General features: G+C 39.7%; 1 protein-coding gene across 4 annotated transcripts in view; it reads right to left on the bottom strand.

Annotated features, from left to right (window-relative positions):
- GPATCH2 (G-patch domain containing 2) overlaps positions 1-26,381 on the bottom strand; it is a 179,973-nt gene that overhangs the window by 39,672 nt on the left and 113,920 nt on the right. The window contains exons 6-8 of one of the 4 annotated variants that reach the window (XM_007064746.4): positions 17,749-17,813; positions 5,763-5,802; positions 2,433-2,503 (exon numbers count right to left, since the gene is read on the bottom strand). In XM_007064746.4, coding sequence (XP_007064808.1) covers positions 2,433-2,503; positions 5,763-5,802; positions 17,749-17,813 — 176 coding nt within the window. Of the gene's footprint in view, positions 1-2,432; positions 2,504-5,762; positions 5,803-17,748; positions 17,814-26,381 lie in introns of those variants that run through there. The other 3 variants (XR_005224851.2, XR_006289834.1, XM_037895719.2) reach the window with 3 other exon arrangements.

Here is a 26,381-nt window from a genome sequence, read left to right as displayed (position 1 = left end):
CTTGGAGATTTTTTCAAATATATTGGCATTTCGTCTTTTGGAATGGAGTTCTGATAGCACAGATTCGTCTCCCCATACAGCGATCAGATCCAGTACTTCCCATTCGGTCCGTGCTGGAGCTCTTTTGCGATTCTGGAACTGCATGGTCACCTCTGCTGATGAGCTCGCCACGCTGGCCAAACAGGAAATGAAATTCAAAAGTTCCTGGTGCTTTTCCTGTGTACCTGCCTAGTGCCTCTGAGTTGAAAGTGCGGTCCAGAGCAGTCACAATGGAGCACTCTGGGATAGCTCCCAGAGGCCAATACCATCAAATTGCATCTACACTACCCCAAATTCGACCAGGCGATGTCGATTTCAGCACTAATCCCCTCGTTGGGGAGGAGTACAGAAATCGATTTTAAGAGCCCTGTAAGTGGACAAAAATGGCTTCGTCGTGTGGACGGGTGCAGGGTTAAATCGATCTAAGGCTGCTAAATTCCACCTAAACTCGTAGTGAAGACAAGGGCTAACACCTGTATTCAACAAAAGATTTAGCTGCATATGCGTATAGTAACCTTAAATACAATAGCTTTACTTAGAGTTATTTATGATTATGCTAAAGAGTGGGCCAAAACCTTTGCTGGTGTAAATTTGTCAAGTTCCATTGGTTTCAACAGAGCTTTGCTAATTTACAACTTTTAAAAAGATCTGGCCACATTTGTAAAGATCTGAAAGATCCATTTCAAGATTCCATACACAGCAATGAGACTTCAAATTTACTAGAAAGGTACAATTCGGAACGTGCCCTCTCATTAACTTTGTGCATAATATCAGCTTCATCTGAACCAATGATTTTTTTTGTAAGCTTGAAAGGAAAGAAATTTTGTCCCTCCACGCAGATGGGTGAAGTCGGGAATTTTAAATGCAGCAGCAGCAGGGTGTCAACTCCCTTCTGGAGAGAATGGCAACTTAAAACTACGTCAAGCTGTAGGAGACCTCCAACTGTAATGGCAAGCTGGAAATCCCACCCGCTTTATTTATACTGGTAACTTAACCCAACGGATTTCATTGATAAAGATAAGTTACTGTGTGTTTGCACGGTGGTATACATGCTTGCTTTTCACATAAACAGTTTTTCCGTTTGTTTATAACAACTTTTATAAAGGTAAAATATTAAGTTGTTGAGATTTTGGATGGTGGCAGGGAAATGAGAATCAGGCCCTAAATATGCACTTATGGAGAGAATTCAGCTCAACGGAGGACAATTTTCTTTATATACTGTTGTTCTGAGCAAAAATATGATTTTCGAACTATGCTTACCAGGAAATTGCTTTCAAACATCTTTAAAATAATATTTGTTTGCCTTGGAAGACATTTAACAGATGAAAAAGTCTTATAAATTGTGTGAAGATGATGCATAACAGATTCTGCTTTACTGGTGGAACCAACAATTTGGAAGATGTCATCTGAGCTCACACACAATTAAAATTAAGTATTTTCATATTTAATACTCATATGATCTAAATGAATATTTGGTCTCAGACTCTGGCTATTAATAACATCCACTATTTACTAACATGAAAAAAATGGGTATATCCACATAACTAAAGATACTGGATATACTGTGAAGGCCATGTGCCTATTCTCCCTTAGAAGTGGGATATTACCCAAGTCTTCAACTTATCATTATTGTGTTATTGCCTTTTCAAAAGAACAAATTTGTCACCCCAAATAATACCACTACAAATTAAAATAAAAGTTGTGTGTAAATAATAGGTACTGTATACAGCAAAGAAAACATTTCTGTAATTTTCTGTACTATAAAGCAATTCTGTTACAATGAATATTGGGGAGGAGGGGGGAATTGTGTACTATAAATTTCAAACATATAAAAGATCTATGAACAGTCATGTACCTGGGAGATTTGACTATGATTTTTTGTCGCTGTTGTTTACTGCAATGCTTGACTTTTTTTTTTTTTTTTTGGCGCCAGTGACAAGGTTTGTTTTCATAAAGTTTGCTAATCAGGTGTTTTTGGTTTTTTTAACAGGAAAATGACATTCTAACCACGCTACAAGATTGACACAAATGTTAAGCTATTTTCAATTACCTGTATTGTTAAAAAAGATGTATATATAAAGGTAACACAGTAGCTGCTTGACCCTTAGAGTTATATTGCAAAGTCAGGAATCCTACTTGGTCACCCATTTTATCCAGCTGTTTAATAAAATGATTATAATCAGAGTAAATACATTACTTTGATACAATTATCATTCCAATCCAATATACAAATGTTGACAAAAGAATAAAATTACACAGAAAAGGCTATAAAAATGAAGTTACAGATAAAAAAAAGCCCATCAAGAATGGAGTCAATCACTACAAACAATTTTGGGAGACAGGATGTGATAATAAGTTAGTGATTTTAAAGTATATTTTCACCTTTATCTTACCTGCTAGCTGTTTTTACTGAAATATTTTTCTTGTGTCCTCTCTCAGATCGGTTATCCCGCAGGAGCTGAAGCTACACAAAAAACATTCACAATTGTGTTGGAAACAAAGCCATTTTTTATTTTAAAAAAATGTTATCCTAGCTTTGTCATCTTTTTGTGTTTTTATTTTTAACAGTAAATTAAGTATTATACATTGGATTTTAACAGCGTCACTTATGGCAAGACCACTAGAAATGTTAAAAGTTGGGGACGTAGTGCATTCTTGATAAATTTATGGTCAGTCATTACAGCATTTTAATAAAATTTTGTGAAGATACACGTAGAGTTAAGGTTATAATTACATATCCATTAATTTTAAACCCAACATTATTCGAACTTTGTAGTTATAGAAAAGACATTTGAAAACAAAGAATTTCAGAGTTCCACAAATCGTTACTCGGAACTGTGAAAAGCCTATGATTCTTAAGAATCATTCATAAATAACTTACACCCTCAAAACTCTATTATGAAAAGGGATAGAGAAGCTCACTTTAAAAGACTTCTCAGATTAGCACTGGTATCTAATAGTTAAGCAATATTTATAAACTCTGCTGAGACCCAAAAAGTTGAAAATTTCAGAGTAACAACAAAAGCTAAATACCCAATCTTCCTAACACTTATCTATTAGCTAGCACTGGTGACTAAAATAATGTAGATTCTAGACCAACCTATTTTTGAAATTTCTCCCAAATAAATACAATGTGAAGACTTTTCCAAAATCAAACTATTTCATTATTCAAAATGCATCTCCCAACTGATATGATACTCCTCAACATGAGGGTGATATGGCAATGACACATTTAGAAATAGCTGCAAAATAATTACAAAGAAGAAGTGCAAACTAATAGCAAAATAAACTAAAATCATATTTTGAAGGGAACCAAGCCTTCAACAAAGGATACAAAGTATTGAGACAAAATGAACTGAAGACTTAGCAATACAAAGGGCTGTGGAGACTTAAGGAAGCACTTCACCGAAGGCAGTCAGAAAAAAATTAGGGGGACACACTTGGGGACTTCACAGTACCACTGCAGAGATGCGCAAGTGCTTCAAATAACCAGGTTAAGAGGGGCAGTCTTTTTGTTGTTGAATAGTTTACCTGCTACATACTTCTATCTTGACTAGATAATTACATAAGCTCTAATTTAATACTTGTTTACTTCAAAAATTAAATAATTAAACAGAACATTATTATACCATACCAGATAAAACCTATAGCTGGCCTTCCGTAGGAAAATTTCTGTAAGATGCTGCAAGGGTGAATTTTTATTAGCGTTAAACTCATTTTTTTCCTTCTTTTACAGGTTCTGAAGTGTAGACACATTGCGGATGACTAGTTTCTGTTTCATGTGATGACATTACATTCACTACATGATTCAGCTACAGTCTGAAACTTATTAATTTACTGGACCCCCCCAATGCCATTGCCAAAAGTACAAAAGCTTTCATAATTATTTTACAACCCATGAGGTGAAATTATTTTAAAAATGATAAAATAATGTATTTTTGGATAAAGTATTTATTTATTTACCATTACTGGCATTAATCACTTGCAGGTTTCATGCTGGATGAGATATCACCAGCATAACGGATGCTGGGACACCACTTAGCATGGAAACCTGCATGGATAGTCTGCATTTCAGAACCTTCAAAAGTAGTACTAAAGGTACAAGTTAAGTTCATTATCAAGTAATTTGAGACATTAAGGATAACAAATGAATTCTTTAAGTTTAAACTGCAACTCACTAAGTGTTACTTGTTACAATCTAAATTTGACAACATAAAGCCAGCTTTTAAAATGCTAGTTTGTTTCTTCCACAAGAAATAAAAGTTTCAAAATGACGTGAGGTAAATATCATATAAAGTTGTCTGTGTAGCTGTTAAATGTCAGCCAGTTTACCGTAACATACATTATAATGCTTTCACAATTTACAGCTAAAACTGTAATTTTTTTTTTTTTTCATCCTGTCAGGCTTGAGGAAGTAAAATTAGTTGAGAGAGAGTCTGATTTGGAGTTTGAAAGAAGGGGAAGAAAAGCAGATATGCTGATTTAACTCTGAGCTATCAGAGCTAGTGGTGTTCAGAATGGTCCTAAAAACATGATGAATTTTTAAAAAATCTCTTCTATCTTACTGTGTTACTTATAGCTTTCCACGATGCTTAAAATGTATTTGCTACAACTTCAGTTGGTGTAAGTCAGCATAGATCCATTGAAATCAACTGAGCAACATCAATTTGCAGCAGCTTAAGATATGAACCAATGAGTTATTCTAGAGGCTTGATGTACTACTGATGTATTCAGTTACTTTTTCTGAGTGTTTGAAAAGAACTAATATGTTCAAGATACAAAAGAGAAAGGCTCATTTACACAAAGTTCCTGTTCTGTCAATAACTTATTGCTTTGCCATGCATATGACTAAGCATTTTTCAAAGTCTGAAAGGACGGTCATCAGTTAAGCAACACTCCACTATTCAAATGTGTTTTCTTGTTAAATTCACTGATTTTAAGTATGAGGTAACCAACATACAACTTGTGAAATTCTGTGCAGTTTCCAGGGGAACAGGCGGGCTATGATTGCTTTAAGCTATCTCTGTGCCATCCTGAGCTGGGGCTACTCCCATGATACAATTTAGACAGCCCTGCACTCCTGTCTAAATTACAGCAGACTCCCTGGGCTGCTCAGCTGGTCATAACACTGTCTGGAATCCCCACAGTCATTGCGGCCCTGCCTCTACACATCCCCACCATGCCTCCTACACTGAAGCTCATGAGCTTATGTCTGCCTTCTGCAGGTTATGCACCAGGAGAATCCTCATCTGGAAGGATTTAACAGCCCCTTTATATCCATCTGACCCTTTTACCTAGAGTAACAGAGAAGAGTGGGGTGTGGATTTCATCCTACAAGTCTGTTCTTACACAGTTTAAATTTCTTAAATACTGTGAAAAATTCTCCATTTTATAGAAGCATTAAGACTACAGTTTCAGAGAAACACAGGCACTATTGTTAATAACAAACTGGTTATCAGGATAAAATATTCTGAAATCTTAAACTGGTAATAAAACTGAACTGGGATGCTTATCCAGTATCATTTGGCAAGCCAGCTTATTAACCAAAAGACCTTTTGAAATACTTAGCTGCTAAGTTTTCTCAGTAGCTTGCAAGGAAACTTGGAATTAAGGCTGCTTTGCTTCTTATGTATTAAAATACTGACCCAAAAGTTTTGGAGTAGAGACAGTTAAATTCCTTCAAATATATGAAGTAAACTGCTCTTGAGCAAAGTGGTTCTTACCTGGCTATGTTCCTTCCTAGCCCCAGGGCTAAACCAGTGGCTGTGGGAGAAAAAGAAAAGAAGAGTTTAGCAATATAACTACCTAAAGCACGTGCTGTCATATGACCAGTTTGTGCGTGCTTTTGGGTATTTTATTGTCCACCAGTAAAACACAGCCTTAGGCTATGCTTTATTTTAATGGGATATTTTATGGAACTCTCAAAGTCTGTTACAGTTTTGATAGGAATGTAAGAATGCACTCGCGCTGCAAATTTCCGCTTCTTAGGCAAACTGAGTACCCATTAGCTTTACATTTAATTATGTTCTATTAAATTAATTTAATTCGTAAATGCTAACATTTTACATGTCTTAATCTGCATACTGAAATATATGCTATTAATAACAATTTAATTCTATCCTTGTTACTGAAGTGTAAACTTTTAATTATTAGAGTTTAACAGATCTATAAGCATTGAGGGCTAACTGGTATATGTTAACACACTAGCATTTCACCAATTGAGGCTTGGATTTTAATTCTATTTTCAGTTGTAAGTTGACATAAATTTGATGGTCTCATATCTCAAAACTGTCACGTAACAAACCTGGCATTACTGACAATCTTTTACTTTACAGAGGCAAACCACTGGAATAGTAGGAGGGCTGCAGGTCATGAATGAAATATAGGATAAGCTAGCACAGTGCTTTCCCACACTGTATTCACTGGGGGTTTTAAACTGGCTTTTACGTACACCAAGATAAGAAACAAGCTGCAGGCCTCCAAATGTGACTACAGTGGCATTACACTGGGATTTAACAGCTGCTGTTGGGGACAAATCTCAGATCTAGGAAGAGGAAGAAAAAGAAGAAGAGCATCTGGAACTACACCCCACCCTTTCCCCACCTCAGTATATTGCCCCTTGATCTTGGGGAAAGGGCAACTGTGATAAATGAAGGGGGGGAGCTTGCTCCCTTTTATAGACACCCAGCCAACCAGCTATCTATAAAGTCCCTCTTGGTGGCTGCTTGCTTTACCTGTAAAGGGTTAAAAAGTCCCCCAGGTAAAGAAAAGGGAGAGGGCACCTGACCAAAAGAGCCAATGGGAAGGCTAGAACTTTTTAAAATTGGGGGAAAAAGCTTTCCCTTTGTGTTCTGTGTTGTTCTCCAGAGAGAGGGGAACAGAGCAAAGTCAGGGCTATGTAAGGTGACCAGATGTCCCGATTTTATAGGAACAGTTCGGATATTTATAGGCGCCTATTACCCCCCATTGCCTGTCCCGATTTTTCACACTTGCTCTCTGGTCACCCTAGGGCTATGACTATGCTGTAAAAAGCTTTTTGCCAGGCATGGAACTCATCAGATCATACCTAGAACTACCGAAATATGTAAGTAGATTAGGAAATGTCTAGTAAGATACAATTAGGTTTCTTTCTTTTATTTTCTGTAAGGCTTGTGGACTCCTCTGTGCTAACCTCAGATGCTTTTGTTTGCTTGTAACCTTTAAGATGAACCCCCAAGAAAGCTATTTTAGGTGCTTAATTTTTGGAATTACTCTTTTAAAATCTAGCAAAAGCCTAAGTTCCAGATGTATTTTCTTTCTTTTTGTTTTTAATAAAATTTACCTTTTTAAGAACAGGATTGGATTTTTGGTGTCCTAAGAGATTGTGCATATGTTGTTAAATTAACTGGTGGCAACAGCTAATTTCCTTTGTTTTATTTCTCACCTCTTCCGGGGGGTGGGGTGGGGTGGGGGTTGGAAAGTGTAGAGGGGGAGTGAAAGGGCTTGAGGGTACCCCACAACAAGGAATTCCCAAGTGCGCCTTCCTGGGATCTGAAAAAGGGGGTTGAATTTGGGTGGTGGCAGTGTTTACCAAGCCAAGGTCAGAGAAAAGCTGTAACCTTGGGAGTTTAATACAAGCCTGGAGTGGTCAGTATTAATTTTTAAAATCCTTGCAGGCCCCCACCTTCTGCACTCGAAGTGCCAGAGTGAGGAATCAGCCTTGACAGCAACATAGTTCAATGCATTAAAATAATACATAGAAACACCACCACCCTGTTTGTAAATGTGGTTGTACTGTTCTAGCTGCGAATGGGCAATATTGTATAATCAGAAAGTGTGTGTTTTCAAAATGATCCCTTGAAGTACTCAATCGAAAAGTTCCTCAGGCCATGTTTACTGAAAAACTCCTATTTTTGAACATCTCCATCACCATGCTCAGATTTCTCACATTGCTGCAGTTACTAAGTAATGACAGGCCATGCCTTCTCCCTCCAGAAGCTACACAGGACACAAGAAGATTCTTGAAGACTCAAGTCAGTCTATCAGTGGAAGCAGCAGTGTAGGAATCTGTAGAAGGTATTCAGTAATGTTACCAGGTATTGGTTGTTAAATCAAACATATTGCTAAAATGCACACTGTGTTTTCGCAGCATTAAATGGATCACTAACTGAAAAACAATACTAGTTATTTCTAACCCTGTTTATGGGCTTCTAAACAGTGAATAATTTAATGGCTTGTCCACTCTGATTTCTAAAATGGTTAAATTTAATATAGTTTAACAGCATAACAGTTTTAAACTGAACTTTTTCCAAACCCATCTAGAGCAACCTCAGAACCCCTCTAAAAACAGAACCCCTCTAATGGATTTGCAGGAAGAGTAGTGTCCCTGGAAATTTTTGTACTGTTCTCAAATGCCCTGTTAGTTTGACACTCTGAAAGTACTGAATATGCTGCATACTGTGGGATTGCTCAGGAAGATGGACTATTCTGTAGTAAACCCTGAAAGCCTGTACCATAGCCTCTAGCACAATGGGCCCTGATCATGACTGGCTCATGGACTTTAAAGTCAGAAGGGATCATCATGATCATCTAGTCTGACTTCCTGCTCATTGCAGGCCACAGAACTTTACCCACCCACTCCTGTAATAGACCTGTAACCTCTGGCTGAGTTACTGAAGTCCTCAAATCATGGTTTAAAGACTTCAAGTTACAAAGAATCCACCATTTACACTAGTTTAAACCTGCAAGTGACCCGTGCCCCACAATGCAGAGAAAGGTGAAAAAACCCCCAGGGTGTCTGCCAATCTGACTGGCGGGGAAAATTCCTTACTGACCCCAAATATGGTGATCAAGTGACCATTGTAATATAAATCAATAATACCCTGGCTACTTTTTCTACTTTTATAGTGGAGAGAACAAAAAAGCAGGAACTGGAAAGTGCGAGGCTGAGTTTGCACACTCATATATAGAACAGGTGGGGGAGCGAGGGTGTGAGAAGAGAGCGAGAGAGAACGCACGCATGCACGAGTTAACATAATAGAAGAAAGGTCACAGCCTTCTCAGCCCAAGCTGTGCAGGAGTCCATGAATGTAAGTTACTTCCATTAATAGTGTAAATCAACAGTGCGGCCCCATATTTAGAGGTAAGAATAACCCTTTCCTGCTAGCATAACTATTGTTTACCCAAACACTAAGAGGAGGTTACTTATCTGTAACTGGAGGTTCTTCAAGATGTGTGGTCCCTATCTATATTTCACTGTGGGGTTACGCCTGTGCACTGTGTGCCCAGAGCCGGAGACTTTGAAAATAGTGTCCGTTGGTCCACGCCTGCACTCTGGCTCACCTCATGCCTCTGAACGAGGGGATAAAGGGTGGGACGGACCAACTACTTGATAAGATCTGAAGCAGAGGGGAAGGAGGGCAAGTAGTAGAATATAGATCGGGACCACACATTTCAAAGCACCTCCAGTTACAGGTAAGTAACCACCTTTTCTTCAAGTGATGATCCGTATCGTATTCCACTATGAGTAACTGGCAAGCAATACCGAAGTAGGCAGTAGGACTGAGCGGAGTACCACCATCCCAAAAGAGGCATCAGCAGAAGAGTCCTGCACTATGGCATAATGTCTTGCAAATATGTGAATGAAGCCCCACCTCCTGACGAGATGCCATAGTTGTTGCTTGCACTCTAGTGGAATGAGCTCTTACCCCATTGTGGGGGCTGCAGGGCATGATTCGAAAGCTGACGGCAGAGTAGAATGCAGCCAGAGATCCATTTGGAGATTCTCTGGGAGGAGATGGCATGCCTTCTGACTCTTTCTGTTATAGCAATAAACAGTCTCGGGGATTTGTTTTCTGTAGGTAGAAAGCCAAGGCTCACTGAACATCAAGAAAGTGGAGTCTTCGTTCCTCTGTGGAAGGGTGTGATTTTGGGAAGAACACAGGAAAGTGAATGGATTGGGTTAAGGTGAAATTCCAGAACTACTTTGGGGTGAATTTGGGGTGTAGACCTCAAAGAAACCTAATCCTTATGGAATTATGGAATATAGAAGATCTGCCATCATCACGAATCACAGAATATCAGGGTTGGAAGGGACCTCAGGAGGTCATCTAGTCCAACCCCCTGCTCAAAGCAGGACCAATCCCCAATCAAATCATCCAAGCCAGGGCTTTGTCAAGCCTGACCTTAAAAATATCTAAGGAAGGAGATTCCACCACCTCTCTAGGTAACGCTTTCTAGTGTTTCACCACGCTCCTAGTGAAAAAGTTTTTCCTAATATCTAACCTAAACCTCCCCCACTGCAACTTGAGACCATTACTCCTTGTTCTGTCATCAGCTACCACTGAGAACAGTCTAGATGCATCCTCTTTGGAACCCCCTTTCAGGTAGTTGAAAGCAGCTATCAAATCCCCCCTCATTCTTCTCTTCCGCAGACTAAACAATCCCAGTTCCCTCAGCCTCTCCTCAAAAGTCATGAGTTCCAGCAGCCGAATCATTTTTGTTGCCCTCTGCTGGACTCTTTCCAATTTTTCCACATCCTTCTTGTAGTGTGGGGCCCAAAACTGGATACAGTACTCCAGATGAGGCCTCCCCAATGTCGAATAGAGGGGAACGATCACGTCCCTCGATCTGCTGGCAATGCCCCTACATATACATCCCAAAATGCCATTGGCCTTCTTGGCAACAAGGGCACACTGTTGTCTCATATCCAGCTTCTTGTCCACTGTAACCCCTAGGTCCTTTTCTGCAGAACTGCTGCTGAGCCATTCGGTCCCTAGTCTGTAGCGGTGCATGGGATTCTTCCGTCCTAAGTGCAGGACTCTGCACTTGTCCTTGTTGAGCCTCATCAGATTTCTTTTGGCCCAATCCTCTAATTTGTCTAGGTCCCTCTGTATCCTATCCTTACCCTCCAGTGTATCTACCTCTCCTCCCAGTTTAGTGTCATCTGCAAACTTGCTGAGGGTGCAATCCACACCATCCTCCAGATCATTTATGAAGATATTGAACAAAACCGGCCCGAGGACCGACCCTTGGGGCACTCCACTTGATACCGGCTGCCAACTAGAAATGGAGCCATTAATCACTACCCGTTGAGCCCGACAATCTAGCCAACTTTCTATCCACCTTATAGTCCATTCATCCAGCCCATACTTCTTTAACTTGCTGGCAAGAATACTGTGGGAGACCGTGTCAAAAGCTTTGCTAAAGTCAAGGAACAACACGTCCACCGCTTTCCCTTCATCCACAGAGCCAGTTATCTTGTCATAGAAGGCAATTAGATTAGTCAGGCATGACTTGCCCTTGGTGAATCCATGCTGACTGTTCCTGATCACTTTCCTCTCCTTTAAGTGCTTCAGAATTGATTCCTTGAGGACCTGCTCCATGATTTTTCCAGGGACTGAGGTGAGGCTGACTGGTTCAACTTCAAGTTCACCAACCCTTCTCACTGAGGTAATGGCTACCAGAAAAGTGACCTTCACTGAGATAAGAGACATGGAGCAAGTAGCTAAAGGCTCAAATGGGGCATGGAAGCTTATGAGTACTGAGAGAACAAGGTTCAGGTCCCACAGGGGAACAGGGTTCTGAGTAGGTGGGAAAGTTCTTATTAGGACTTTCCAGAATCCATTGATCAGTGGATATGTGAAGACTGAGTAGCCCTCAGAAGGAAGATGGTATGCGCTGATCGCCATCAAGTGGACTCACAAGGAGCTGATAGAGAAACCTGGTGTTTTCAGAAATAGGATATAGTCCAAGATGAGAGAAATATCTGTAGTCTCTGGGAGAACACCTCCTTGTTGTGTCCAAGAAGAGAAGCACTTCCATTTAGCTAGGTAACATTTTCTAGTAGAGTCCTTTCTACTATTAGAGAGAATGTCTCATACAACTGTGGAGCATGAACGTTCTAAGGATGATGCCCATCCACATACCAAGCCCTGAGAAGTGGAGTGGATGTGGATCGGGGTGCCTGCTCTTGCCATTCCACTGAGTCAGAAGCTTGGGAAACACTAGGAGGATGATTGGTGGTCATGATGATATGCATAGGAAGTTAGGGAACCAGAACTGTCTGGGCCAGAAGGGGGCAATCAGGATGAACCTCACTTTGTCCTGCCAGATTTTGCACAGTACTCATGTTGCACAGAACTCATACTGCAGGAGCAGTAGCGGAGGGAAGGCACCGTTGAACTGGTCCAACCAAGTAAGAAGCAGAGTATCATCCTGAGTGGGGTGACCTAGATCTCCTCTGGAGCAATATGTGGTGCATTTCCTGTTTGCTTGAGAAGCAAAAACGATCCCTTGTTGGGGTTCCCATAGATTAAAAATATTGCGAACTACCGAGTGAGGGAGCTCCCACTCTTGTTCAACTATTTAATGGCCTTCTGAGGGAATCTGTAAGCCCATTTTGCTTCACGGGAAGGTAGGTTGATTTGATTGCTGATACACCAATTCCAGAGACTGACTGCTTCTGCGCAGAGGAAGGGGAATCTTGCTCCTTCCCTACTTGTTGATGTCAAAGACCCTCATAATGTTATCTGACATTATAAGGACATGGTGAGCATGGAAGAAAGGACTTGCATGCCTTCTGTACTGCTTGCAACTCCAGGATATTGATGTGCATCCTGGTCTCTCAAGAACATCCAGGTTCCTTGTGCTGTGTGGCTGTTCATGGGGGCTCCCCAACCTAAGAGGGATGTGTCCATAATAATGGTCCTCTTCAGAGAGGAAGGGAGAAAAGGGAAACCCATGCATACCTGAAGAGAATTTGTCCACAACAGCAGGGAAGACAGTACCTTGGCTGGAATTGTCACCATGAGTTCATGGAATGATGGCTTGAGGAGTATACCGACTGCAGCCAAGTCTGAAGGCAACATGGTAACGTAGTTGCATGAGGCCATGTAAGTCAGGTGAGAGACAAACATGTTTTGAGCGATAATTGAGGCTTGCTTGTGATGTGACCTACGATTTTGTTCATGGTCTGGAACCTGTCCCCGGACAGGTATGCTCTTGTGTGGATAGAATTTAAGGATGCCTTGCTGAAATCCAGAGATTGAGTGGGTGTGAGAACAGATTTTTCCATGTTTATGTTGACTCCCAGTGAAGAGAGAAGATGCAGCATAATAGAAGTTGATGCATAAGCTTCCTGGCAGGACTTGGCCACAAGATATCAATTGTCGAGGTCGGGGAAGACATTGAGAGCATGACATCTGACGTGGACGGCTACTATCAAGAATATCTTGGTGAAGACTCTGGGGGCAGTCATTGTTCTGAAGGGGAATACTCTGTGCTAAAAATGGTCAGAGCCTACTATGAATCTGAGAAAGTGTCTGTACGTGAAAGTAAGCATCCTTCATATCTAGAGCCATGAACCACATGCCCTTTTCTAAAGATGGAATTATCTCTGCCAACATGACTATGTGAAATCTGAGTTTGTCAATGAAGCGGTTGAGATGGCAGAGGTTGAGGACTGGTCTCCAACAACCCTTGTGTTTGGGTGCCAGAAAGTAGGTCAAGTAAAACCTTCTCCCTTGGTATTGCAGAGATCCATGTTCTATCGCTCCTTGCTGCAGTGAGGAGTTCACCTCTTTTTTGAGAATACTTTCATGAAAGTTGTCCTTAAAGATAGGGATGCAAATTCTATCATATAGCCAGAGTGAATGATGTTCAGTATCCATTTGCCCATTATCATCACACTCTAAGTGTAGAAAAAGAATGCTAGACAACCCCTAAATGGTGTATGGGTGTCAGGAGGCCTTGGACTCAGTGTTTCATGGCACTTGAGCTCCAATCAAAAACAACGTTGAGCTGGGGCCTGAGACTGAGTTGCCAATCCTCTTGCAGAAGGCGTAGAGAAGTGGGACTTTTGAAGCCTCAGTTTGTTATGTGGTGGTTCATAGGGCCTCTGATAGAAAAACTGCTGAGCCATATGTCTAGATTTGGCTGAAACTTCCTCTTAGGGGCAGGCATGTATATCTCTAGTGAGTAGAGGGTAGCCCTGCAATCCTTCAGGGTATGGAGGAACTCCTCCGTCTTCTGGTTGAAGAGGTGTGATTCATCCAAGGGGAGGTCCTTGATGGTATAACGGATCTCCCTAATGAGCCCTGTGCATGATGAAGGGAGAAACCATAGCTCTAGAAGAGATATAAGCAGCATCGACTGCAGATTGGAAGGTGGTCCTGGGTCTCAGTTTGCCTTCATCTACCAGAGCTTGAAAACTAGCTCTGTTCTATTGGAGAAGGCGGTCTGTAAACTCCGCAAACATGGCGTAGTTCAGGAAATCCTATTTAGCCAGTAGTGCCTCGTTATTGGGTATCCTGAACTGAAGGCTAGATGATAAGACCTTTCTCCCCAGAAGATCCAGGCATTGCCTTTGTCTGCAGGAGTAGACTGGGGATGTTCCTGTCTAGCCCTTTTAGAAACAGCACGGACCACCAGTGAATTGGGGACAGGGCGAGAAAGCAAAAATTCTGCAACCTTGGCCGGCACATAATAATGCTTCTCTGCCCCTTTGGAGGTAGAATCACAGGTGGGAGGATTGTGCCAAACTGTCCTAGCTGGATCGAGTATGGCTTCATTAACAGGGAAAACGATTCTGTTGGGTCTAGAAGCATGCAGGATGTCTAGGAGTTTGTGCTGGGAGTCTTGGATTGACTCAAGAGGAATCTGAAGCTTTCCAGCAACTCTGCAGAGGTCCTGGAACTGCTTAAAGTCATTCCGGGGTGTGGGGGGGGAAGGGGCAGAAGAGGGAGGAAGGGACATAGAATTCACTTCTTTGTCTGGGAATGATGATGGCAATCTTGCTGGCAGATCTGAGCATCCCCTTGGAGGGGAGGCAAGGGTAACTCTCTGGCAAATGGGATCAACTCTGCAGAGGGGTACTGGTCCCTGATATGGCCAGTAGGAGGGGTGTATAGGTGGTCATGGGGCCCTCCCATTGCATGAGGTAACAGTGGCTCCTAGTTAGATGAGGCAGAGGTTGGTCCCAAACCTGTGTCGGTCTTTTGGGTGGTGAAGGATACGTAGGTTAAAGGAAGAATGGTTTATCAGATGGCTAAATCTCCTGATGAGGAGAAGGCTGATTCTGGTTCCAGTAGCAGTACCATCAGTTCTGTTGGAGGGGAGATGTATTCTGTGTATAGGACGGGTGATAAGCTCCTTCCAGGAGTCAATTACCTTGGAGGTGATATTATCTCCCTCGAAACGGAGGGAACTGATGGAGGAGGGGATTCCAGATCTGGGAGAGCAAAAATGTCCTGTGAGGCAGCAACAGATTCAGATCTTCTGGTGTGAGAAGGGTTCCGCTTGTCCAGGTGGTCATAACCTATGAGGAGGGTGGTATTTGAAGTTGACAGTTATCGAACTTCATCGGTCCTGACAAATCCCAGGGTTTAGTAGGAGCCCGGCATGACGGTACTGCCAGAAAACAGTCTGGTACCGATGGAGCCCAATACTTATGGGCGTTCTTTTCATGAGACTTAGTCTCTTTCTTGTCTCTGAGACAAGATAATTAGATAATTCAACTAGATAATTCTTATTTTGTAGAAAGAAGCCAAAACTGCAGAAACTTAAGGTTCTGACTCAGACCACGTGGTGGTGAGAAGAAACTGGAGAGGCACCTTATTATCCCCTCAGTTGGAGGCACAAGGTGAGCCAGGGTGCATGTGAGGACCAATGGACACTACTTTCAAAATCTCCGGCTCTGGACACATGGTGAGCATGCATAAGCCCACAGTAGAATACAAATAGGGACCATCATTCAAAGAAGAAGGTGGGGTATTTACATCACACTAACAGTCACATAATTTTGACTGTTTCATAAGTTTGGGGGGGAAATTAATTCCAATGATGCCTTTTAAAAATAAAATTAACGTAAGGTAGATTATAATAAGGCATTCCTATTCATTTTCAGGTTAATCACTAATAACTATGTAAAGACATGCCTTTTATGGTTGTATTCTTTTTGGTGAGCTTTTTGGTAAACCTAGTTTTTTGGATTCCCTGTTTGAAAAAAGAAGAAGAAAATAATGTCTTTTATTATTGAAAACTATTCAAAAGACATCAGAAAAACATTTCTACTAACAATATCATATGAATACAACCACTGGTCTAATGATATATTGGACTATCTAATGGTACCCAGTGATGTCAGTGTAACAGGTTTGGTCACAGAGATCCCCTTGGGACTGTCACCTGACGTGCCGAGATTACCTCTGAGCCCGTTTTCCCTGCCAGCTTCGGACTCCAGAACCCTGCCTTGTTGAGCCAGACACGCTAGCCTGCTGCAACACAGACCCAGGGTCCGGTCCACTCCCCCAAAGCTGCAGACTTAACTGAAAACAGCTCAGCAGGTTACTTGCCTCCAGCGCCTAGCTCCCAATGGGATCCAAGCCCCAAATAAATCCGTTTTACTCTGTATAAAGCTTATACAGGGTAAACTCACAAACTGTCCGCCCTCTATAACATTGATAGAGAGAGATGCACAGCTGTTTACTCCCCCAGGTATTAATCCCTTACTCTGGGTTCATTAATAAACAAAAGTGATTTTATTAAGCATAAAAAGTAGGATTTAAGTGGTTTCAAGTAATAACAGACAGAACAAAGTAAGTAACAAAGCAAAATAAAACAAAACACGAAAGTCTAAGCCTAATGCATTAAGAAACTGATTACAGGTAATATCTCACCCTCAAAGAAGTTCCAATAAGCTGCTTTCACAGACTAGACTCCCTCCTAGTCTGGGCCCAATCCTTTTCCCTGGTACAGTCCTTGTTAGTTCCAGCAGACATCTCAGGTGGAAATAGGGGTTCTCTCATGACTGGCTGCCCCTTTGTCCTACTCCACCCCCTTTTATAGCTTTGGCACAAGACGGGAATCTTTCATCTCTCTGGGTCCCCACCCCTCCTTCTAAATGGAAAAGTACCAGATTTAAGATGGATTTCATTATCAGGTGACATGGTCACATGTCCTGTGAGACCCCAGCCTCCATTCTTCCTGGGCTGGCCCGCATGTACACAGGAAGGTTTGCAAGTAAACAGAGCTATTTACAGTTCACTGATTCTGAAGCACCCTTAATAGCTTCCACTTAATACGTTTACATCACTAATACAAGTTTATATCTTATTCTCCTAATTTCAGACATAGAAATAATACATGCAAACAAATAGGACGAACACACTCAGTAGATAATAAGATTTGTAATGATACCTCACAAGAGACCTTCTGCAGAAAGCATATGGAGTGCAACATCACAGTCAGAATGTACTCAAATAGTCAATTCAGGCTTTTGGTTCTTGGAACTTATATGTGAACCAGTGTTCTCACAGGATATCAAATTTAAAAGTGTTAGATATTGTATTTTTCTTATGAAATGTAGTTTGACATTTCTGAACTTCCTTGTTATTCTTCTTTGAAGAAAACTATTTCAAATGTCTTTACACAATCTTTTATATTTATTACTTAGCATATCTGTGAACACTTATAACATGGCAACCTTTTAAATATAATTTAAGTATCTGCATAAAAACTTAATAAAAACACATTCACAGCACTCCACATTTTAATTAAAAACCCACAGTAAGCTAAAAGGGTTGTAATATCCTTCGGATATGTCCTATAACTGGGCCAGGGCCCTCTTTTATTCAGTGTTTGTACAGTGTCACAATATGGCTTTGGGCCTCAAATGCTACTGTAATACAAATAATAATAAAAACAGTGACAACCCCCACCACTGGTACTCACTCATTGTGATGAGAATCTTGGGACAAGTGAACAATTTTCTTGTTGCCTGGGCCTGGAGTGGTAATCTAAGAGGGGAAAAAAAAGGAAAAAAATAAAATAAAAATGCTACAAGTTCTTGGGCTGTATTACATGTACATTGTATTTTTCCATTGGAAGAATATATACTACCTACTGAGGTAGAAACAGACATTCTAAATACAGTAAATACAATTAGCGATACTTTCAATTGATAACTCAAATACTGTAGTATTTTCATAAGTATCTCAATGATTTAGGAGCCTAATCCCAATTTTCAAAGGTAATTGAGAAGTTTAGCAGCCTTGTGGTCAGATTTTCAAATGTGTCTACAGGTCCAATGATGCAAATAGGTGGCCGGTGGGATGTTAGTGGAAATTAGGTGCCTAATCTGCTTAGGTGCTTTTGAAAATTTCAAAAGATGCCTATCTGCATCTTTAGGCACCTAAATGCCTTTGACAATGGGATGTAGGTGCTTTTGAAAATCCCACCCAGAACGTATTGGGTCTTTAAGAAATGTAGAAATACACAAAGTTGTGACGTTAGGCTGGGATTTTAAAATGGCTTTTACTCCCTTAGACTACTTTGAAAACCCAGGTCTTAATCTCCAACACAGAGCAAATGCCAATGAAAATAAAAGTTAAGTAAAATGTACATATAAAATGGTATATCACTACATTGATGTCATATTCAGTTGTCCCTTCTTTAATCTCAACTGCAATCAAAAAGAAATATGAGGATTTTTAAGACTAGTTATATATTTACCTTATATACTCCCCTCATGCGGCACAAATAGGCTTTGAAAAGGGTGTGTATATGGAAAATATGGCTCAGTGGTGTTATGCAATACTACAGCCGAGCAGCCTCCTGCTCTTCTGCAGCACAATTTGCTTGTTATAGCTGCTATGCATACATACAGGAGGTGAAGGTAGGGGGCGTTAGGAACCACCTGCTGAAGTTGCACACATGCAGAAAGTGAGTGCTGAAGTTACTCTTGTTTGGAGCAACAAGTCCTCTTACAATTACATACTTTAAAGTCTCCAGCGGATAAAGTCTTACAATCACTAGATGACCAAAGTCAGGACAACAAAAATCAGCTACGCTGCCAGTTCTGAAAGCAGACCTGGAAACCACACAAATAAACAGCTGATAAGCACATAGTGTTCGGAACCACTGGGGTTTGGGTGTTTTTTTACCTATGGATCCTCTGTTTATCCACATTTGACATGTCATCACTCATCAGGAGGATGATACATTGCATTTTCAAAGACAACAAAACACTGAATATTTTATAAAAGCAAGTTTCCTCTACTCTTACACATTTTTATGCAGAAGGAGAACCAAGGCATCTTAAGGTTCAAGTCTGGAAAATGTTCATATAATACCAGAGATGCCTTTAGAAAGTTCCATGGGTTCAAAATATTTGTCCACTTCCACAGAAATTTCCTATCTGTAAACTGGGGAATTTCATTATAATGGGAAGAATCTCTCAAACTAATAGAACTTGAAAAGGGCACCTATTTTACCGGTCAGTGATTATTCAAATGCAACTACATCTAAAACCTTGACAGCAGGAGACGTAGCAACATTATAACTTGCTACCTGAAAGAAAGCTTGTCTGCAAACCAGCATATACAATGGGCAGTTCCAGACACCAATATTTGATATTAATTTAGTCAATTTTAATGGAGTGAAAGCAGTCTTGCTTACTCATTTTGTAACAATGAAATTGCAATCAACGCTTTCAAACAAACTTCCCCTCTAATGTTACATTTTATCTTGTAATTTGAGCAAGACACATTATCTGACAAATATGGACTTTGAAACACTAATGAACTAAAACATTTTAAATGTATATGTAATCAGGAAGTTACAACATTAGTAACTGAACTGTTACTTGAACACCATCGGTAAACATGTGGCTCAGTTCTAGAGAGTTACATCCTGCATTAATCTCAAAATGAGGTTTTCATGCTATTCCAGTGGGTATCCCTGGAATATAGTAATCCATTTTCTACACTGTGGGTATAAGAAAAGCCGACTGTGCCTATGTCATGCTTTGTTAGAGGTTCATGATCACATTATCTCATGGTGGACCTGACACTTTTATTCAGTTTACAGTATGTTCTGTGTACAGGCAACTTATTTCCTTTGCCAGGGTTGCTGACAACCTTTTCCACACTATATTAATCTTGTTTACTGACTTTATCTTCGTACAAATATCAGAAAACTGAACTTTTTATCTCAGGGAGAAAATAAACAACATGTTGACAGAAGCAGAAGCTATTTTCTGGACTAAAATTGGTTGTTTACCTGCAGCCATACTTATGGAAAAATGTTTAAGTCTCCAACTCGCTTGAAATACATAATCCAAAATTTAATAAACGTGCACATTTCAAGAAAATCCACCTGATAAGATATTGTTTTATACCTGACAGTTTAACATAAAGAAATATGATTTGTAACTAATTTATACTGAATATAAAAGTGCTCTCAATCTAGTTACAATTCATCAGAAAGTATATTGCTCAGGTTTCTCCTAATATCAAAGGTGACGTCAGTTACTAAATAACCACAGAGGATTTATGAAATTAAATGTACAATACACACACATATATGGGTATGTATGCTATACTGATTATTATAATATATAATAATTATATATTAAATTTAGATTTGCAACACTGCCCTCCTTTGTGAGAAACAACACACTGACAGAGGGCAACAGTCTAAGGCTGATGTTAGCAATATCACATATGGATGTCTTCTGAATCTTCCAATAAAGAAGCCAATTGCATTCTGTGTCTTGCTCTAGGAAGGAGTCAGTTGGAAGGACACTATGAGCAAGATGAATGCTTGGTCAACTAGTTAGCTCCTGTGTCGATCAGAAGACATTGTGGGTCTTGTCTACAGCTGTTTCTATGTACTGAATTCCCAATGCTCAGAAGGAAATACAAGAAGATAGTAAAATTAATAGTGACCATCTCCAGTGGCAATAGTAGTAAGCATAAATATAGCTTTCAAACATTGACACACACAGTCTTAGTAGTATAAATGTTTCAGGGACATAGAATGACCATCTAACTCCTATATGAGTTAAGAGCATACTGAAGAAATGACAACTAAATTTTATAATGAACAAATATTATGTATGCAATTTTTGCCACACACTTTACAGAAAAGTCTATTTTTAGAAATCTACCATAGTTATAAAAAATAACCCGTTTCAAATGGGTTATGGCATTTGGTCATTGTCTTGATGGTCCAGGAGATAAAGGAACTTAAACATGTCATTAGCCCAGGACTGAATGTTGATCGTACTGGAATTTTAGATAACCATAATTGTGATGAAAGAGGAAAACATTTCTAATTATTTCCGCACGCCCCCCCCCCAGTTAAGAATGGCAGCTTTCTGAAAGCTGATTAAATATATGAATGTCAGGTGTAGTTCTACACAGTACAAATAACCAGAAGCGATGAATTAGACGGCAGAGTACAACTCAGGATGTCAAAAGTGCAAAATAAATGCAATGAAAAACTGCACAGAGCACAGGTAATGAATGACATGAGTGTAACAGTGGACTACAGCTCTTTGCACTCTACAACTCATCTTTGCATTCGCTTGGTCCTAGTGCTTGCCAATCCATCTACACATAGCCTATGGGCTTCTGTAATTTATACCAGCTGCTAATAACTCCAAGGGGCTGAAATCACATCTGAAGATCAGTAAGGTCTAGGGGTATCCTGGCCACTCTTCCTTTCTTCTTCTTCTGCTACAGCAACAGGGAGAGGCATGATGTAACCCTGGTGCATGCAGATGCATCAGACAGATCCAAACCAGCCTACAGGTAAACTCTATGTATGAACTAACCCTCCAGCCTGATAGATATTAAATCTTCCCAGTGCTCCTGCAGAAATCTTTCCATAAACTGAGATAACTTGTCTGAGTAGAGTCAGATTTAGCCAGAAGCAGCCTGGTGGTAGGCAATGAGTATCTACAGATTGGCAGAGGAGTAGACTTCTCTGCTGAAGAAATCCAGTCTCAGGGTCCTTTTCCATTGGGGTTGCTGCAGGAGGACCTTGCTGCTTGGCATTTTCCTGAACAGCTGCTACAACAAGTGACCCTGGTACCAGATGCAAATAAAAGTGCTTGAAGTCCTTGGGAGGAACTTGGTACTGTCGAGCTGCCATCTTGGAAGTTGCAGGTATTAATACTAGAGTCTTCCACAAGTCCTTTACAGGCTCTAACAATCACCTCTTAATAGACATGGGGAGTGTATCAGCCATGGAAGGCTGCAGAATGTCTAGCATCTTGTGCATGCCTTCTATTGCAGTACTTCCAGCGAGGGGTCTGTGCGTTTCAGCATATCTTGGAACATCGTCAAGTCATCTGTCAGACAAGGTGTAAAGGGATTGACTTTCTCACTGAGGATATGATGAAACTGTCTCTGGGATCAATTGTTTCTCTACTTGTCTGTCGATACTCCTCATTATTAGGGGAAGGAGGATCTAACTCTAGAATGGAAGGGGAAAAGGATGTTGTCTTGCAGGCACATGGCTACATATCCCAGTGCTCCAAGTAGGGCCATGACTGATAAGCAGAAGGATACTGGACTGGTGGACACACAGGAGGGTACAGGAGGCCTGTTCCCTGTGAGACTCATGCCTTCTGTTGAAAAAGTGGTCTCTGGAGTCCCTCACACGGAGGCAAAGGGAGATAAGTAGGAAATGAGTTTTATTATGTCCTGATGGAAAAGATGAAAAGGAACATGTCTCCTCCAGTTGTGGGGCCACCCTTTCTAGTGTGGCAGGGAACTCCTGCATCCCTTCTACCTAGGCAGGGAAAGCAGGTGTCTCAACTGCTGTAGAATACAACTTACTGATATGAAAATATTTTTGGATCTCAAAGATGATTTTGTGTTACTGTAGAAAGAACAGAACCTATTTTAGTGACAGGAAGTCTACTTATTTTTCAGATAATACTGTGGAAATATTTGAAAGCTACATTCTTATTTTAAAATTATATTGTTTATAAACGTTCCATATCATGCAGTTAACTATCTCCTAAATAATTATTTTTTCATCTTGTCAGAGACCAGATACAACAAAAGGTAATTTTTGCTAGAGAAACGCATTTCAAGACTTTTTTTTAATAACCATTGATTTGAATTGCTTACTTCAGCCATCATGTTAGTACAGTGCATATGCTATAAAACATTAGGAAAGTTTTACTGAACCTTAGCTACTCAGAGACACTAGCCAATTTTCTAAAGGGAAGAACTTGGCCTATTTTCCTCCTTACAAGCCACCTGGCATAAATCTACATTACAGATTAACTGGTACGTAAAAGTTCATTTTAATAAGTAAAGCAAATCCAGCTCCAGAAGTACCAAAAAAGCCCTTCAAATACATAAATGTATAGTAGTTTTCGTATGCCAATACATCAAACATTTGAATCGAAACAACATTTGTTAAAAAGAAAAGAAAAGAATAAAATAATAATAAAAAAAAAAACCTGTTTTCAGGCTTAAGACAAAGTTACAGCCCAAAACAAAAATGTTATGATTTAAGTTATAAGCCTCAGAAATAAGGATTTATAATGGAAACTGACACAAACTCAACGGTAGCACCAAAATGGTGCTTCCTTCATTCACAAAGTCTGTAATTGCCAATTTATAGGAAATTCAGCCAAATGACATCAAGAAAAGAAATAAAACATCTATTCTTTGAAGTTTATTACCCTTGTTAAAAGCAATTTCTTATTATTTTTATCACCCATTTATTATCACCAATTTTATTCCCTTCTTTACTAGAAGGGTAGGAGAACAGCTGCCTTTGCATCTGACTTCACTGCTTTTTCATGATTAACTAGCATGGGTAGCATATTATAGAAAGATGTATCTAAGTATGTTTCCCACCTGCACATCTTCTACTTCCTTCTCCTGAGATCCAAAAAACTTCATGACCAGACTGTCATGATTAGAGTTATATTATTATATTATAATAAATTAAGAGTTGAAATAAAAAAAAAGTTCAAGAGATAAACATGAACTTTCATTGGTAGCTCTCAAGAACTCTCAGACAATATTACATCCACAGTATTTGTTTAAATAGTTACCATGCTTACACAGTTCCCCCATCTCCCTGGTTTGATTTCTCTATTACATTTTTATTCACCCTCCAAATGCTCTCTTGCTCCAGTGCCCACAATGACAAACACTTCAGGTGGCAGACTGCCATTCCAGAGAAGGGCCTCTATTGTATAACCCACTGTTCTAGCTCAGTGATGCTCGGTCAATCAAACCCCACTCCCTCAAGGCTTTATGTCTCCATAGTGCAACTGCTCTGCCAGTGACTCCTTGCCAGTTTGTCAAGACCAAGAAGTTAGCTGCTATTCTTTTTATGATTCTTAATCTGACAGTTTTACTTGGAAGTGAACAGCAATTTAAAAAAGTGGCAGGCTCTATCTGACTGCCCCCTAGTGAGTTCAGACATTGTGCCAGTAAAATGTACATAAGTGATAAGGGAAGGAAATCAGCTCAAGAGAAACGGGTCAAAAACCATGGACACAAATCTTAGCCCAAACAGACAAAGAAACAAACAACATCCCAGTAGATGGTTTACTGTTTTGTTTCCATTAAAAACAAACAAACTAAAAAAACTCTCAACCTCACCACTGTGGATAAAATGGTACACATTATAGCAACTATTTCCCCCCCCTTTGGTGTGAAAAACTAAAACCAAACAAAAATCTTCTAGTGACTTAACAGATGGTACACATTTTTTTTAAGTTTCATTTCAGACAACTTATCAAAATATCCCCTTTATACATGATTCTCATTTGAAAGATTAACAAAATTTAACTACTTTAGTATCTGAGACTGAAGAAAAGCCACCTGTAATCATCTAAATGTTACACAAAAGAACAGCTAAAGTATTTTAAATTTCAGTTCTAAAAGTAAAGAAAAAGCAGGCATTTTTTTGTAAAATTCATTTTACTACATTTTGTCTTCACTGAATTTAAGATCTACCCAGATAGGAAAGGTATATTATGAAACTAAAACAAACAGATTTTTTATAGAAAGCCATGGGTTTGAGTATTCTTTGAGCAGCACTGGACGCAGTTATGGAGAACACGATGAAACATGTTTTACTCTTGATTTTTGCTCAGGACTCATTTTGGTGTCAGAGTTTTCAATGTAGAGAACGAAGGGAGGAAATGAACTAATTTAGTCACAGAGAAAACCAGAGTTACGGAAAGGAATGAGCATGTGAAAAAGTTGAATGAAGAAAGAAATTCTTTTGTATTATTGAACAGGTGAGACAGAATAAACCATGTGCATGCATTGTAAACAGCAAACCCAGTACCATATCCTGGCTTTAGATACATGAACAATTGAGCATCTAAAACAAGAATGTGGTCCAGTGAATATGTTAATAGAATAAATGACTAAACTGCATCTCAGATAATGTAAATCGAATTTTACCAGAACTACAAATTAAGTAACAAATTTAATTTAACTACTTTGCCACCCAATTAAAAAAACAATAAAATGCACCAAAAAAAACCATATTTACAACTACATTTCAGCTTTAAGCAAAATGGGTTTATCAATGAAGACAAATTCCTAACAAGAATGAAGGGAGTTCTGTGGTTTGTTTTATTGACATCCCATCCTTACCAATAAATAGGACATGGTGAGGATTTGTGTGTTTGAGGCACTATTGTATGCCACCACTGGACAAGAGGCAGCTTTGAGCACACTGCAATGGGAAGAAATTGATTGTAGTGAAGTTAATCAAAATCATTGCCTTGAAAATGGAAACCAGGGAAACCAGGGTTTCCATTCAAGCCATTTCCTGTTAAAGAGATACATTGGCAACAAATTCTCAGGACAGCATAAAAATCATGCTAGCGCACAGAATTACCCTTCCAGTATGGGTTGCCTCTCCTACTTAGGAACTAATTCACATAACTATGTGCTAGAAAAAAGATAGCCCTTATTGTAGCTGCCTGTACTATTCTAGGTGTATGAATGAAGCATTGGGTGAAATTTTCTAGTATTGTTGCCGTCATGCACAAGAAAAATACTTTAATAAAAATGAATTAAACAAATTAAAAGAGATTCCTTAAGGTTTAAAAAGTGAATTGTCAATTACTGATGTTCATACTATACATACAGAAACAATCCTTGTTAGCGATTTTTGCTGTTCACTTAGAAACCAATATATTTTTAGGTTGAAGTCCTGGTCCCAGTGAAGTCACTGGGAGTTTGGCTATTGACTTCAGTAGAGCTTGGAAAACAACTAGTGCATTAGAATGAGGACGTTTTTCACTTGAAAAATTCACATTAAGTTATCTACATGCTAATACAAAGAGAAGAAGGATAGTACAGCGGTTAGGACATCAGCCTGAGACTCAGGTAGCAGGGATTCATTCCCAGCTCTGCCACAGACGTCCTGCTGACCTTGAGTAAATCACATAGATTACGTCTACACTGAAGCGCAGAGCATGCTTCTCAGCATTGGTAAACAGACATGCATTAGCTTTGCTTCAGCTAGAGCACTAAAAAAAACAAACAAACCGGTTACCTACCTTTCGTAACTGTTGTTCTTCG

The sequence above is a fragment of the Chelonia mydas genome, chromosome 3 (genome assembly GCF_015237465.2).
Source record: "Chelonia mydas isolate rCheMyd1 chromosome 3, rCheMyd1.pri.v2, whole genome shotgun sequence".
Classification (NCBI taxonomy): Eukaryota; Metazoa; Chordata; order Testudines; family Cheloniidae; genus Chelonia; species Chelonia mydas.
The sequence above is the reverse complement of the archived record's forward strand: the minus strand, read 5'-3'. Positions and strand labels throughout refer to the sequence as shown.